This window comes from Macrosteles quadrilineatus, unplaced genomic scaffold (assembly GCF_028750875.1).
Source record: "Macrosteles quadrilineatus isolate MER2022 unplaced genomic scaffold, UCM_ALF_1.0 Scaffold_1__1_contigs__length_201487025, whole genome shotgun sequence".
Taxonomy (NCBI): Eukaryota; Metazoa; Arthropoda; class Insecta; order Hemiptera; family Cicadellidae; genus Macrosteles; species Macrosteles quadrilineatus.
The window spans coordinates 63,170,170-63,185,445 of record NW_026542594.1 but is presented as its reverse complement, the minus strand read 5'-3'; the positions used below and the strand labels follow the sequence as shown (position 1 = coordinate 63,185,445).

Below are 15,276 nucleotides of genomic sequence, written 5' to 3'. Positions count from 1 at the left end.
GTATTCAACTAACTATGAAAAATCGCGCGGCGACCGAAAATCAATCACTCTAAGCAAAACGGCCGCCGTAACAGCGATAGTTGTATAGAGCAATAATCGCCGTGCGACTATCGCTACAGTCGCTCCAAGCAAAATATGCCTTAAACCCAGAACTCACTGAGTCAAAAAAGAAACGTTACATTTGAATCTAAGTTAAGTTACTTACTAAGTTAGTGTCTATACCAGAAACTAAGGGCATGCTAGTTGTCCACGGCTTTTGGACTAGGCTAGTCGTTGAGTAGAGGTGGGCGTTATTTAACTTAATGGGGTAAATAATAATATTACAGAAGAATGATATATTACAGCTTGTGACATCTCAGCTGGCACATAGCCTAGCGTGAGCAGTGTAGATGGGAGGAGGGTGGAGGTAGGGAGATGTCATTTTCGCCGAGTGTAGTCCGGTTAAAATGTGTCGGGATAAGAGGGAGACTTCTAACTGTAGTTTGAAACTTAAAATCATATTATTTTTGTAACGGTGTCTGAACTGTTAGCACGAGCGAGTAAAGTAACGCTGACCCTGTAATCCTTTTAATTAATAGTGATCCATATATATTTGATAATAGTAAACCCTTAATACTGATATATTTACAGTACCTACCATACCTGTAGCCAAATGTTAGACTAAGCTAGACTTAAAAGTTAGTGGCAGAAATATAAAATGTTTTGAGTGCCCAAAGATATGGAAACATCAGTTTCTAGAGTAGGTCTAATACCTTTACCAATATTTGCCTGCTTCACATTCTGTGCACTCTATTAATTATTTATCTGTTGTAAGTGTGTTCAGTAATATTTATTATATTAGCTTAACTTTCAGAAAAAAGAAAGTAACTTAGCCTAAATAGTTAATGCCTTATCTTAAGTTAACCTAATTTATCTATTTAGGCATGCTGCATGGGTGAGAGGTACATCAGTACAGACAGAATGACTGGCACTCGATATGTCAGTTGTAGACTACCAGCTCAGCGTCAATCTCTGGTGTCGTGGCTCAGTCATGTGTGTGTCCGGAGCCTCAGCTGTGAGGTGAGCTCTGCTATAGCCTCTGTTGGTAGAAACATTGTTATTCTATGGAGTAGGGCCTACAAACTTGAAGGTTGTAGGCCTAGGCCCAGGACTAGTTGAGGAGACGTGCTGTTTAAATTGCTGGGAAATATAGCCTACTTTGAAAGGGTGTAATCAGTAGTAGGCAAGGCCAATATTTATAACCATTCCTTAATTAATCATTCCAGCACTTTCAGCTACTAAATCTGACTGAAATAAATCCCCATAGACCTAAATAGGTTGATGTTTCACTAAGAAGTAATGAGTCCAAATTTCTATTTCTACAGTAGTTTAATTTCTTACTGTTATGGAGCTATTTAAGCTATATGAGCTATATTTAAGCTATTTGTTGGATTTTCTCGGTTTTGTGTTGAGAACAAATCCAACCATACCTACTGGTACCCAAAAATTATGCATTTGCATTTAAGGGATATAGAAGTAAGTATTAAGGTTGACAGTTAATCCGAGAGTAGTGTTAGAGAGTAAGGACAGTCAAGCTGATACAACTCTTTTATGGGAATCCAGTATTTTGAAACCATTTCATCAACTATTTCTTTTAACAAGAAGACATTATTTTCAATAAGTTGTAGAGTATTTGCAGGAAGAACAACGATCTTTGTTGATGCAGCATGATTAAAAAATAACCAAACAATGGTACATTCTCCAAAGAAACAGAATTAGACTGAAATCTGATTAAGCAATAACATCCATACACTTAATAATCTAGCTGAACATGGTTTATCAGTTTGATCCTAAGAAAGGTTTGACGGTGCAATTTTGTCCTCGTACAAAATTGTAGTCTACTGTTGGCCTCGGATAGCTAATCTAATTGAGTAAGTCCAGGGTTTGTAGTAATACTAATAGTATTTAGTTTAAATGGCTCAGATATGGTCCTTAAGCATCAGCTTTCAGTAAATTGACACATTCATCACTGCCCAAGTTAAGCTTTAATAAAAAAAAAAAAAAAAAATAGTAAATTTAGAATAGGTAATTGGTGTAAATTCCGTGAGTGAAATACTGGTCGTAACTAAATGAAATTGTTAACTTCGAAAATAAAACAAATCTTTACTTAATGGATACCGTGTTTCACTTTTAGAATTAAAACCAATGACGCTTAAAAAAAAAACCGAATCGATTAAATCGTGGGTCCACGGCCTATTTGCCCTGGCCTAACACCTAGTATTCGACGATGCCAGAGTTATTTCACCACTGGTTCATTCACCGGGCTATTCCACCCTCGACCTATGGTTTCGCGATGTATACGGATCCAAGAGCTATTCCGCCCTTGGCCTAACACCTAGTGTTCAACGCTACCAGAGTTATTCCACCACTGGTTCAATTACCGGGCTATTCCGCCCTTGCCCTATTGTTTCGCGATGCACTCCACTCCCCTTACCAGGGAGAGATGTAGCTAGCTATTCGCCCAGCGTTCGACTGACTGTCCCATGTCCTGCGTGGCTTTTATAGGGGTCGTGACGCTAGCTCAGTGCGTGGCCGCTTGGAGAACTAATGACCCCGCGCGGGACATTTGAAATTGTATGAACGCTAGTTTTCTGATCTCGTTATATTTGTACCATTACAAAGGTTAGTAGCTTTTTGATGGTTCCAAACTGTCCTTGATCATTGGGCTTTTAATAAATGTTTAGGCTAATGAAAAAGTTAGGTCTTAAAGCTCAGTAAAGCTACACAAGTTGTCTCATGTCATTCTACACTCATCCTTAAATCCTATTTAGGTTACAATTTGCAACTATGTTAGGTTAGGTTAGGTGTGGTTATAATAATAAAAAGAATCAAAATGAAAAGCCACAGATACAATGCTTTATTAATTTTCATTGAAATGCCGACCATTCAAAGTAGGTATTTTAAGCGAAGTATGAATGGAGATCAGTTTAGAATGAGTGGCACGATCTTGTAGTCTTGTTAGTGAATAAGGCTGACATATTCTTAGACACAGCTGTTAATTAATCATACAGTTAATGGCAACTAAGGGACCTACAGTTTATAGTTGAATCCAAACCAGATTTTTGCCTTGGTATTAACAAATTGGTCTAATTATAACCTTATAATATATAAGTATAGTACTACGGATAGTCGTAGTACTCTCACTAGTGCGGACGTTAATCTACACCAGGGAGTATTGCATCCACAGTGCATGCCTATAAATATCCACAATTCGTGACATCCTAGTAGCTGGATTACAGGACAACGCCATCGTCCCAGTCAATGTGTTTTAACACCAGTAAATCATAGAAAATGATGGTTAGCAGTTTAAACATGCAAACTAAAACTAGTTATGGGTGAAAATGTTAGCTATTGGGTGAATGTAGTAAGTTAGGTCTACCATGGCTCATAAAAAAGGGCACGAGGTACTTGATTGTGTGGACTACTTAAGTATGATGTCATCTGTCATCAATCATCAACAGCATAATCAATCATCTACCCCCTCAAGGTTTATGGTTTATGAGGTTTACCAGAATATGATTTTTGCAGGTAAACCCTTGTGTATTCTGTGAACCGCCCAACTGTGCCCTGTCAATCTCATTCAGCGTACGTGACGCCCAGGCCCGAGGCTTCTATCACTGGCTCAGCATTGTGATAAGCTCGCGTGACCTTACCTTCCTCGCCAGCTGTTGGCCCTTCCTCAGCAAGCAGGTGCAGCACATCGTCACTTGGCTGCAGGACAGAGCAGTGCAGGTAAATGCTAGTAGAAACTAAGTTGAAGATTTATTTATTTCAACCGCAACCACCACTTTGCAAAAAAGATATATAAGAAACTACATACATGCAACAAGAAGCAGAATAAATCATAATATGGATGTGTGCAGCTGACATGATGATGGAATTACAATGATAGTGAGAGAGAGATAGAGATTTGCATATGTTGTGAATGACATAAGGTATAAAATGATAACAATATAAATAACGACAGTACATACCTATTAATATAAATTAACAATAGTGCAGAAAACAGCAATACAAATTGACAACAATAAAATTTGGTAATAAGGTTAAAACCACTAATTGTCCAAAGTTTTTCCAGGTGGATTGTGTACATTTCGGTGCAAGCGCCATTGTTGGTTTCGTATAATTAATAACTAAACTTTCTTGAAGAGGTGCGTAGAAAGTTCACAACACAAAAATACATGAACACTGGTCAACCATTATTTAACATTGTTTTTACTTTTTGCTTCACGTGCACGGGCAGGATATGGAGGCACGCCAGACGTGTGTTGAGACTCGACTGAAGATGGGAGTTAGTTGGTCGTGATCTGACCTTTGTCTCGGTAACATGGCTAGTGCAGCATTGTTTCTTCTATTGTTTAGTTATATTATGGTTTCGAAAAGAATGATGGAATGCAGGGTGTTTTTGTCAATTAACACGTTCAATTGATATAGTCGCGTCACTCCCACCACATTAGTTCAGTATGAGCTCAGCTATTGCCGGGGAACGTTATAATCGTTGCCAGCCTGAAACTTAGAATGTGAGCTTTATTCTGGTGTAGATTGGTCCTAAAATTTCCCGTAAAATCCCGTCTGGCAATGCTTTTGTTCCGGTTTTGGGGGTTTTCTCTCTTCGAGCCACATTACAAAGACCCTACAGATCCAGGCAGTGCTGCTACCTTTGAGTGTTTCAGTGAACTATGTCCACTCTCGGAGTAATGCAGCACAATCACCCTTATTGCAAAAGAAATAATAGTGCTGCACCCTGTTGGTAATCCTTGTAACTTTAATGCTATTGAACATCATAGAACAGAACCAACTTGTTTAATTGAAACAGCTGTTAAGATTCATTAATTCCATTTCTCATAAGGTTAACATGGGAAACTCCAGAGCCACTGGGGCGGAGCCGATTGGACGGATCACGAAATTGATGGTGTATAAACCTATTCCATGAAATTCTATACGTATGTACCAAGTTTCGTGGCAATCAGTTCAGCGGTGTCTGAGTTTATCACTGCCATATATATATATACAAACATCCTCTTTTATACTTATAGAAGATATATTTAATCCTTACCGTCCTCGCAATCAGCAGTGATACTCCACTACGGCCGTTTTCACACAATTTGTCACACCCACGAATCATTTATTAATGTCTATCAATCAACTTACCTAATCAAATTAGCTTAATTCCATCATCCGAACATAACTTGGTAAATGATTGTGAAATAAAAACTTTTCTAACCTGCTAATGATTCATTGTGATTTACAGGTGTACAATGTTGAACGGCCATTCAGAGACAGCAAGCCGTCCCAGTCTCGGCCCCTGCCTCAGCTAGTCAAATACAAGGCTGTCTATGCTAGGTATGTGTTACTAAGAGTTAAATAGCCTATTATTCAAATAAAAACTGGTGTTCATAATTTAAGAGTGAAAACTGTTAAAACTAGTATAATGTAATGATGTTTATAGGCTTTTAAATTAAAATCAAACTTTTCCGAGTATTCTATACCCCCCAAGGAGACCAAAGGGATGCCAAATAACATAAACTCTGAGTGCTAACACAAATACTTTGAGCTCAACTGTGTCAAAGTATGTTTCAAAAGCCGTTTAGTCTCCGTGACAGTAAAAAAAAAAAAAAATAATGTAAAAAAAAAATACTGTAAACCAATGTAGTTTTTGATTTTTGTCTAAAATACAGTTATTATAGCATAACCTTGACTCTTTGGGTGACTTGGAATGGCTAATGGCTATCGTTATAATACAGTTGTTGTGTTTTAATAAAAGAATAGATAATTTAAGTAACTCATTTTATTAAAGGTGTAAACAGAAAACTAAACTGTAAAATCAAAACATAAACAATCATAATAAAATAATGATCAGCTGGTATAGCAATCCTCCCCCTTTATTTTTCTTCATATATTTACAATCTTCTTATTTGGTCCACATGTCTTTTCCACACAATTCCGTCTTCCATTCTAACAAGATAAATAACATTTCCTATTGGTTTCTCAATTTTTCCAACTGTCCATTTGTCATTTGAATTAAGGGAGTAGTTCCTCACCAGCACCCCCTCTCCTATATTAAAGTGTCGCTTTGTTACTTGCATCTCTGTCTCTTTCAAATTAGGCTTCTCTACTAATAGATCCAGTTCTGTTCTTATATTCCTCCCAAACATGAGGCTATAGGGAGACTTCCCAGTCGTGGAATGCTGTGTTTTTCTCAACTGTTTTAGTATAGTGTTAATCTTGCTCTCGACACATCCATTTGCAATTATAAGGCTCTTCACAGTTTGGACCACCCTTTCAGCTTGTCCATTTGATTTGGGACAAAAGGGAGCGATGGTTTTTTGTAGTATTCCATACCTCATGAGAAAATCTTTGAAGGGTTTTGAAGTTAGCTGAGTTCTATTGTCTGATACCAGAACATGAGGAAGCCCGAAGGTTGTAAATAACCTATCTAATTGTTTAACACACCAAGCTGTAGTTGTAGACTTTGTAGGTATAATTTCTACCCACTTACTGTAGGCGTCAACGACGATTAAGTACCACCAACCCCGCAGTGGACCAGCAAAATCAATATGTATGCGTTCCCAAGGTCCGTTTGGGAGCTCCCATGGGTGAGTTGTCTCCTTAGGTGGATTTTTCAATTTTTGTTGACATGAATGACAATGTTTCACCATAGCTTCAATTTCTTGATCCATATTTCTCCAATAACAGTAGCTTCTTGCTAGCAATTTCATTTTTGTCATGCCCATATAACCAGCATGTAATTCTTCCAAGACTTGTTTGTGTAAAGTGGAAGTACACAAATTCTATGACCTCTGAATATACAACCATCTTGTAAGCAAAACTCATTATCGTTCAAACCAATTTCTTTTAAGCTTTTACCTGATATAAGATGTTCGTATACCTTTTTGAGTTCCTCATCCTTTTGGGTTTCTTCTTCAATTAGTCTTCTTGATACAGGCATCATCTCTACTTGATTCATTAGATACTGCTCATGATCGTCACATACATTTGATACTTCTGTAACAGGAAATCTTGATAAATAATCCACATTAGCATGTTGTGTCGTACTTCGGTATTCAATCGTATAGTCAAAACCCAATAAGAAATGAGCATAGTTAAAAATCCTCGATGCAGTCATAGATGGTAAGGTCTTTGTTGGGTTAAAGATGGATACAAGGGGTTTGTGGTCTGTTATTAAGACAAACTTCCTTCCATAACAGTATGCAAAGAATTTCTTTAAGCCCCAGTAAATTCCTACAGCTTCTTTATCTATCTGACTGTACTTGCGTTCTGTTCTTGTAAGCGATCATGATGCAAACGCAATGGGCCTCTCAGATCCATCTTTGTACCTATGTGATAAGCAAGCTCCTAGCCCTGTGGGACTTGCATCTGTTGCTAAGATTAATGTTTCATTTGGGTCATAGTGAGCTAGGGTTTGATCACTCGTTATTTCTGCTTTTACTTTCAAAAATGCATCTTCACAATCTTGAGTCCAAATGAATTTCTTTCCTTGCCGTAACAAACCATTCAGTGGTTCCAGTAAACTGGACATGTTTGGTACAAAACGTGTGTAATGGTTGGCTAGACCTAAAAATACTCTTAGCTGATGTACATCATCTGGTCGTTTGGCTTTAGTTATAGCTTCGACATTATCAGCAGATTTGTGTAAGCCATTTTCGTCTATGACGTGTCCTAAATACTTTACACTCTTCTGGAAAAATTTACATTTGTCACGATTCAAGCGCAAATTAAACTGTTTGATTCTTCCAAAAACTTTCTGTAGGCGATCTAATGTCTCTGAAATAGTGCTCCCCTGTATCAAAATATCTTAAAAAAAACAAACTGTAGGCCTACCTTCCATACCGTGGAGAACCTTATCCATAAACCGTTGCCAAATACTTGGTGCAACTTTTATGCCAAACATCATTCGATTTACTCTATAAAGTCCCAGATGTGTACTTATGGTCTGTATTTCTCTAGACTCTTCGTCCATCGGAAGGTGTAGATAAGCATTACTTATGTCTAATGTGCAGAAATGTCGACCTTTATTCATGTTAGAAAAAATATCTTCAATTCGCGGGATTGGGTATTTGTCGTCACATATAAGTTTGTTTGCGGCCACTTTGTAGTCAGCACAAATCCTTACGGTTCCATTTGCCTTTCTTACTGGAACTATAGGAGTTCCCCATTTTGAATTTTCAACTTTTGATAGTATTCCATTACTCTCCAGTCTATTTAGTTCTTCTTCAACTGATTTCTTCAATGCGCAAGGAACTTGTCGAGGTTTGATAAAAATAGGTCTAGCTCCTTCTTTTAACTCTATGTGACCTTGTTCTGATGTAATTTTCCCGATTCCAGGTGTGAAAATTTCTTGAAACTCTGTCAGTAGTTTGTCCAATTTTTCTGAACAATCACTTTCAACCACTTTGATATCTGCCATCTGCCCAATCCATGTTTACTTCTCTCAGCCACTCTCTTCCAAATATTGGCTCAACCTTTTGTCTCAGGACATACAACTTTCCGTAGAAATTAAAATCTCTGTATTTACAATCGACAAAACAAACTCCAAGAGGCTTGATGATTTCACCAGTATATGTTTTCATTTCAACAGCGGTTTTGAAAAGACGTTTATTTACATGTAGTGATTGAAAATCGCTGTAAGATATTGAGTTTAACGCTGCTCCTGTATCAAGTTCCATTTTCAGCTTCTTCCCCTCAATGTCCACATCTATTAAAAACTTATCACTTCCAGATGAAGTTGATCCCATTGTATAAACCTCGTGGATCGACGAATGGTCGTTCTCAATATCAATTAAGTTCGATTTTAATTCCTTGCTCTTCCCAGCTTTTACATCAGTTCCACTTCTAGATAAGCAAACCCTAGAAATATGTCCAATCTTATTACATTTCCTACAGAATTCGTTCTTAAATCTGCATAAATTAGCCTTGTGCTGTTCACTGCCACACCTGTAACACTTGCCTTTCAAATCTTCAAATGAAACGATAGTTTTGTTTCCCTTAAATTGACTTAGTTTGGCTTTGTATCCAGATTGTAGGTGGTTAATGTTTGCAGTTTCTTTTAGAATTGAATTTCCATTTTTTAAGTTGATTTCATAACTTTCCGATTTAGATTGTTCTATGGAAATCGCAGTTTGTACCACTTTGTTGTAACAAATTTTACCATCTTTTTCTTGAAGAAGTCTAATTCTAATTTCATTGTCTTTTAACCCCCGTATGAACTGCATTTTTAAGAACATATCACTTACCGTACTTTCACAGTTATAACAATAAAAATCACAGTCCGTTGCTAAACGTTTAAGTTCTCTAGCATATACTGCTATGTTTTCTCCAGGTTCTTGAACCTTGCACACAAATTTATGTTGATTAGCTAGTATGCTAGGTGAAGGCTCAAGACAATTTTTCAAAGATTCTGTCAGTTCATTGAAGTTTTTGTCACCTGGTAACTCAGGAGCTATTGTATCACACAATGTTTGGTGCATCTCTGGAGAAAGTGTACTGACAAACAAACATGTCTTGGTCTTTTCATCTGTAATTTTCTTTAACTGAAAATAGTTTTCAAGTCTCATCAAGAAGTTTTTAAATGTTTCGTTCTCTGTGTAAGGTGTAAAGTTAATGTTAGGTACATGACTATCGTGTTCAACTGATATAGAAGTTGTGTGTTCATCTGTAGATTTGTTCGGTATAAAGAATGGCTGTAACAATGCTCTTATCTCTAAATATACCTCTTCTACATCAGCCCTGTAATCTTCTTCTTGTTCAAAATCATCTTCATCTTCTATTTGTAAAATATCTTCGTGTAGTGAGATGAATTTATGCCATGCTTCCTCTGCTACAGTTAATCTGCCAGGAGCATCATAGAGTGATGAACCCTTACTTTTTAATAGGTGTAAAGTTCTTGTAATCTGGCATTTTAGTGCTCCTCTTTCATGTTTCAGTCTTCTGATATCATTTCTTTCATCACTCGTCGCCATTTGTAGTGTTTTAATAAAAGAATAGATAATTTAAGTAACTCATTTTATTAAAGGTGTAAACAGAAAACTAAACTGTAAAATCAAAACATAAACAATCATAATAAAATAATGATCAGCTGGTATAGCAACAGTGGAACCTCGATTAACCAGGTAATCAGGGGGGAGAGGGGGGCACGGATAACTGAAAACCACGGTTAATCCAAATGAGAAAGAGAATACAAAACGATTTGCACAAAAACCCCCTTATTTATTTATTTACATAGTTACAAATTTAGAGTTATTTAATTTTTTGCCAAAGCCCAGAAAAACATATTAGATGGTCTAACTAAGTATTGTAATTCAGACTGGAGAAAAGAAGTCCAACATTGCGTCTTGCTTAGGCGTTCTTTCTGAGCAAAATTGGAGTGTAACTTCCGCAATACTAGTTTGTCAGATATCATGCTGCTGCCTTGTCCCTCCAAATATTCCATTAAACAATTGGGATGATTGTGTGTGGCGCGGGAAAAGTCTACGGTTCCTCTTTCTCCCTCTCCTCCTTCGACATCGTCTTCCTCTCCTCTCGCACAATTTACAATCTCTTGGTGTATCGCAATTTCAAATGCTGGCAACTCACTATCACATCAAAATCATTCCTGAATATTTTCTTCATCGATATTTTCACCTCCTGGGACATTTTCATTTTGGCCATCTGTGCGGCTGACAGAATCCAGTCGTTGTCAGTAAATCAAATCAAATCAAATCAAATCATCTTTATTCCATAGACACAAATTGTGAAAAGTACAATAGTGTATAGGCTGCGTCAACAATATAATACAACTTAAAACTAATCTAAGGTTGAGGCAAAATAATCTTCTATTTTATAAAAACAGTTTTTTAGAAGAATTCTCTTGATGGCTACTTTAAAAACATTTAATGGTAACTTTTTAACTTTAACTGGTAACTTGTTGTACAATTTGGTAGCGGTATATTTGAAGCTAGCTTGAGTGGTGGCATAAAGGCACTGATCTATTCTTAAATTATTACAATTCCTTGTGGCATACTTGTGCACATCCTTATTACAAAGTAAAATATCACAGTTGTTTTTAACATATAACAGACATTGAAAAATATAAATACAGGTTAAGGGCATCACAGACAATTTCTTAAATATAGGCTTACAATGACTACGTGGGGGAGCATTACTTAACAGTCTAATGGCTCTTTTTTGTAAAACAAACAAGATGTTGGCATGGCTACAATTAGCCCAGAGAATGGCACTATATACTAAATGACAATGAACATAACTAAAATACACAGTTAACAATACATCTGGAGAAACAATTGATTTTAAATTTCTTAAAATAAAAATTCCTTTGGAGAGTTTTGGAGCGATAAAATCTATATGGGAAAACCATTTTAGGTTGCTCTGTATCATCACACCTAAGAATTTGACTGGAGTTTGAGAATTCTTAGAGTTACCATAGGTCATTTCCAGATTTTGAGTTTTGTTTACGTTAAGAGACAGCTTATTGGCCTTACACCAGTCGGACATTGTTTTAACAGACTCAGAAATTACACTGTCCTGCATACACTTAGTAGACTTGATATTCAAACACACGTCGTCTGCATACATAAAACATGAAACATCATTACTTTGGACATTAAAAGGTAAGTCATTAACATAAATAATGAAGAGTAGGGGGCCTAAAATGGACCCTTGTGGCACTCCGTGGGGAGTGTGTTTAAGCTCTGACAGTGAATCCTGGAAATAAACAGCCTGGAATCTGTTGCTCAGATATGACTCAATCAAAGACACGGCATTATCACAAAAACCAAATGACTTTAGTTTGCCTAGTAAAACACTGTGAGACACAGTGTCGAAGGCCCTTGAGAGATCAAAAAATTTTGAGCAAACACCTTGTTTTCTTTCCATGGCCTCTAGAGTGTCCTGAATGTAATTTAAGACCGCCTCCGTAGTGGATCGGTGCTTGCGGAAACCAAATTGCGCACACGAAAGCAAACCGTTTGAATCCATAAAGTTAACTATTTGCCATGAAAGCACCCTCTCAATGACCTTCGACAGAGTGGGCACCAAGGCCACAGGCCTATAATTGCTAACATCCAATCTATTACCTTTTTTAAATATTGGCACTATCTTAGAAATTTTAAGTTTGTCTGGGAAAGTTTTTCCCGTAATACAGGAGTTAATGATGTGTGCAATGACTTCACATAAATAATCACTACCAAACTTTAGAATCTGAGAACTTAAACCAAAAATATCAAGACTGCTGCTGCTGCTTAAAGACAAAATAGCTTTATGTACACATTCTACTGATACCTCACAAAATTCAAATTTAACATTACACAAAGGAACACTAGACATATACTCATCGGCACTGGTTAAACTAACAGGAATGTTATCAACAATATCATCAATACTACTTACAAAAAAAGAGTTAAAATTTTCTGAGTTTAAAGGTGAATCAACATCTGGTAATATAACAACTGGGCGCTCATTTGTTGAGATATTTTTTCTAATGATATTCCACATTACCCTGGGCTTGTTGCAGGCATTAGAAATACATGAGTTATTGAACAATAACTTAGCTTCCTTTACTTTCTTATTATAGATCTTAGTTAATAACTTGTACCTAACCTTAAAAGCTTCACAACCAGTATCTTTACTTAGATAAAAATAATTCAAACATTCTTCTTTTAACTTCCTAAGTTCACCAGTATACCAATTACCAATGTGTTTGCGTGGTTTAGCAGATCTTGGCCTAACGTAAGGAAAACAACAATTTACAAAAATAATGACTAGATTAAGAAATAACAATATCTTAGTATTTACATCATCTACGCTGTAGATTTCATTCCAGTTTGTATCCTTGATATGATTACAAAAAACACCAGCGTTATTGTCTGACACCCTGCGCCTGGACTGTGACGCACCCATGGACCTCGGAGGATGTGACTGTGTGGAAGCAGGAGCCAAGTCCAAACACATAGATGAACTTACGATGTAGTGATCAGACGCCGTAGTCGGAATAACAGTAGCCTTCCACCTCGAGGGATGCAAATTGGTTACATAATTGTCAATGCACGAACCATCAAGCATATTTAAAAGGCTGGGTCGAGTTACTTCGTCTCTTAGCATAATGTTGAGCCCAAAACTTGTAATTAAGTTACAAAAATCTTGACAGACGTGAGACACGTTATCTTTAACATCGATGTTGAAGTCACCAGCTATAAGAACATCACATTCCAAGGATGCTGTTACAGTTAAAAGTTCTTCGAATTTGAGCAAGAATAACTCAGTATTGTCTTTGTCTGGAATTCGATAAATGCACACCAATAAAATCTTCGGATTGTCTAGGAAGAGAGCACTAATTTCAAAGACATTTACCAAGGCTAAACTGGTAATAATAGGCGCAGGAGACCAATTAATAGCTTTGTTGTCCCTAATAAATATTGCTGAACCTCCTCTTTCTAACCGAGGCCTACTAAAGCTTGAACATAGTGTAAAGTTTTCTAGATGTAATGATTTTATGTCAGAATCCAAAAGCCAATGTTCAGTAATAAAAACAACATCACTGTTTTCGTCATTAGCAAATATTTCAACGAAGTTGACCTTGTCACAAAGATTACGGCAGTTCCATAGCAAGGTATTGAAGTTAAAATTGTTTAGGCCTAGGCCTACGTCAATTATATGTGCACAAGGGTTGGCTACGTCAGTGCTTACCTGGTTTTCAAAGTCAGTCACATTGGAGGTACAACTCGTTTGTCCTGTAAGTTTAAAGATTTCTTGACAACAAACCTGTTCACAAACACTCCCTTCGGCCAGAAGTCAGGTTTATACACTACTTCGTCAATCCTGGAAGGAATGGTGACTTTAAATGAACAGTATTCCTCCGGGTACTTAGAATTTAGTGATTCTACTTTAAACGATTCATTGCTAAATTTTTCTAATAGGAAAGATTCCAAATCCTTAGAGTCAGTGTCCGGTGATAGCCTAGATACAAACAGGAACGACTTCTTTTCGGCAGTTTTAAGCCTATCGCCATCAGCTGCACTTGAACTTCCAGTAATAAATTTAGGTTTGTTATTGTTTTGATTTTGTCTGTAACTGACATTCCCAACGCCACGGCCTCCATTATTCTGACTCTTCTGTTGATGTTGTTGAAAGTCACGACGCATATTTCGCTTCCGATAGGAGACTGTCTGGAACGAATCGGATTCAGCTGCCATCTCACTCCTATTTGACTCCGCTGCTGCAGATTCAGACTTGGATGTAGCCGGTCGGCCTTCTGGGTTTCGAAGCAACGAGCTCGTCATAGTCGACTCTTTTACTCTATGACCACTAACAACAGATTTGTCACTAGCTGTCTGTTCAACGTTGTTGTTGTTGTTGTTGTTGACATTTTCATTACTGTCAAGCATACTAGGGTTAGGTTTAAGAATATCCTTATCGATAAGATTACAATTTAAGGAAGTTAGATTTTGAATACTACCTTCACCTCTCTTTAAATTCTGTGATTTTAGTTTGCTAGCATACGTGTTATTAGTAGACTTGTCAAAAACGATATCACCAATGATTTCAGACTGGTGTTTCAGTCCGTTCTTCAGCTTGTCATTTTCACTGAGTAAAAACATAATTTGCTCACTCATCTTATTTTGCGTGATAATTAAATTGCACACTTTATCCGAGAGAGATTGAAATGAGTCATCAGAATATGGTACATCACATTCATCGTCATTTTTCACAGAACTTGCTGAGCAGGGAGCAGACGACGGCGGCGGCATCGTTGCGGATGACGACCGGCACGTTTCACACTTGAAAAAAGCCTTATCTCCTAACTCCTTAAAAATATTTAACTCTTCGTTTGATATATTCGGTTGTAAAACTGTGGAAGCCTTCATCTTCACTGATGACTGGAAATATTTTTCCCCACGACCTGATAAGATTTTTTACTATTTCCCACTCCAAACAAGACTCATAAACAGCCTCAAGTAGAGTCAATGTCAAAAATGTCCTCAGATTGTCTTCTTCCTCCCCAAACCTTTTGAGCTCTGCGGCTCTTTACAGCCTTTTGAGGCTCGCAATTATCCCCTGGTCCATTGGCTGTATCAAAGCGGCTAAAATTTGGTGGTAAATACTTAACCAAGGTGTTGCCATCATCAGCCTTGAGTGTTAGTTTGGGGGGGGGGGGGGGTTCAGTGAGCCCTTTTGACTTGTCCTGCACTTGTGGTACCATCTTTTTGTTGAACCATTCTTTGA

The 15,276-nt window shown here is 37.3% G+C and overlaps 1 protein-coding gene across 1 annotated transcript in view; it reads left to right on the top strand.

Annotated features, from left to right (window-relative positions):
• Positions 1 to 15,276, top strand: part of LOC128997655 (folliculin-like) — a 28,612-nt gene that overhangs the window by 2,233 nt on the left and 11,103 nt on the right. The window contains exons 3-5 of the mRNA XM_054423295.1: positions 922 to 1,059; positions 3,568 to 3,771; positions 5,291 to 5,382. Of these exons, the coding sequence (XP_054279270.1) occupies positions 922 to 1,059; positions 3,568 to 3,771; positions 5,291 to 5,382 (434 nt within the window). The remainder of the gene's footprint in view (positions 1 to 921; positions 1,060 to 3,567; positions 3,772 to 5,290; positions 5,383 to 15,276) is intronic.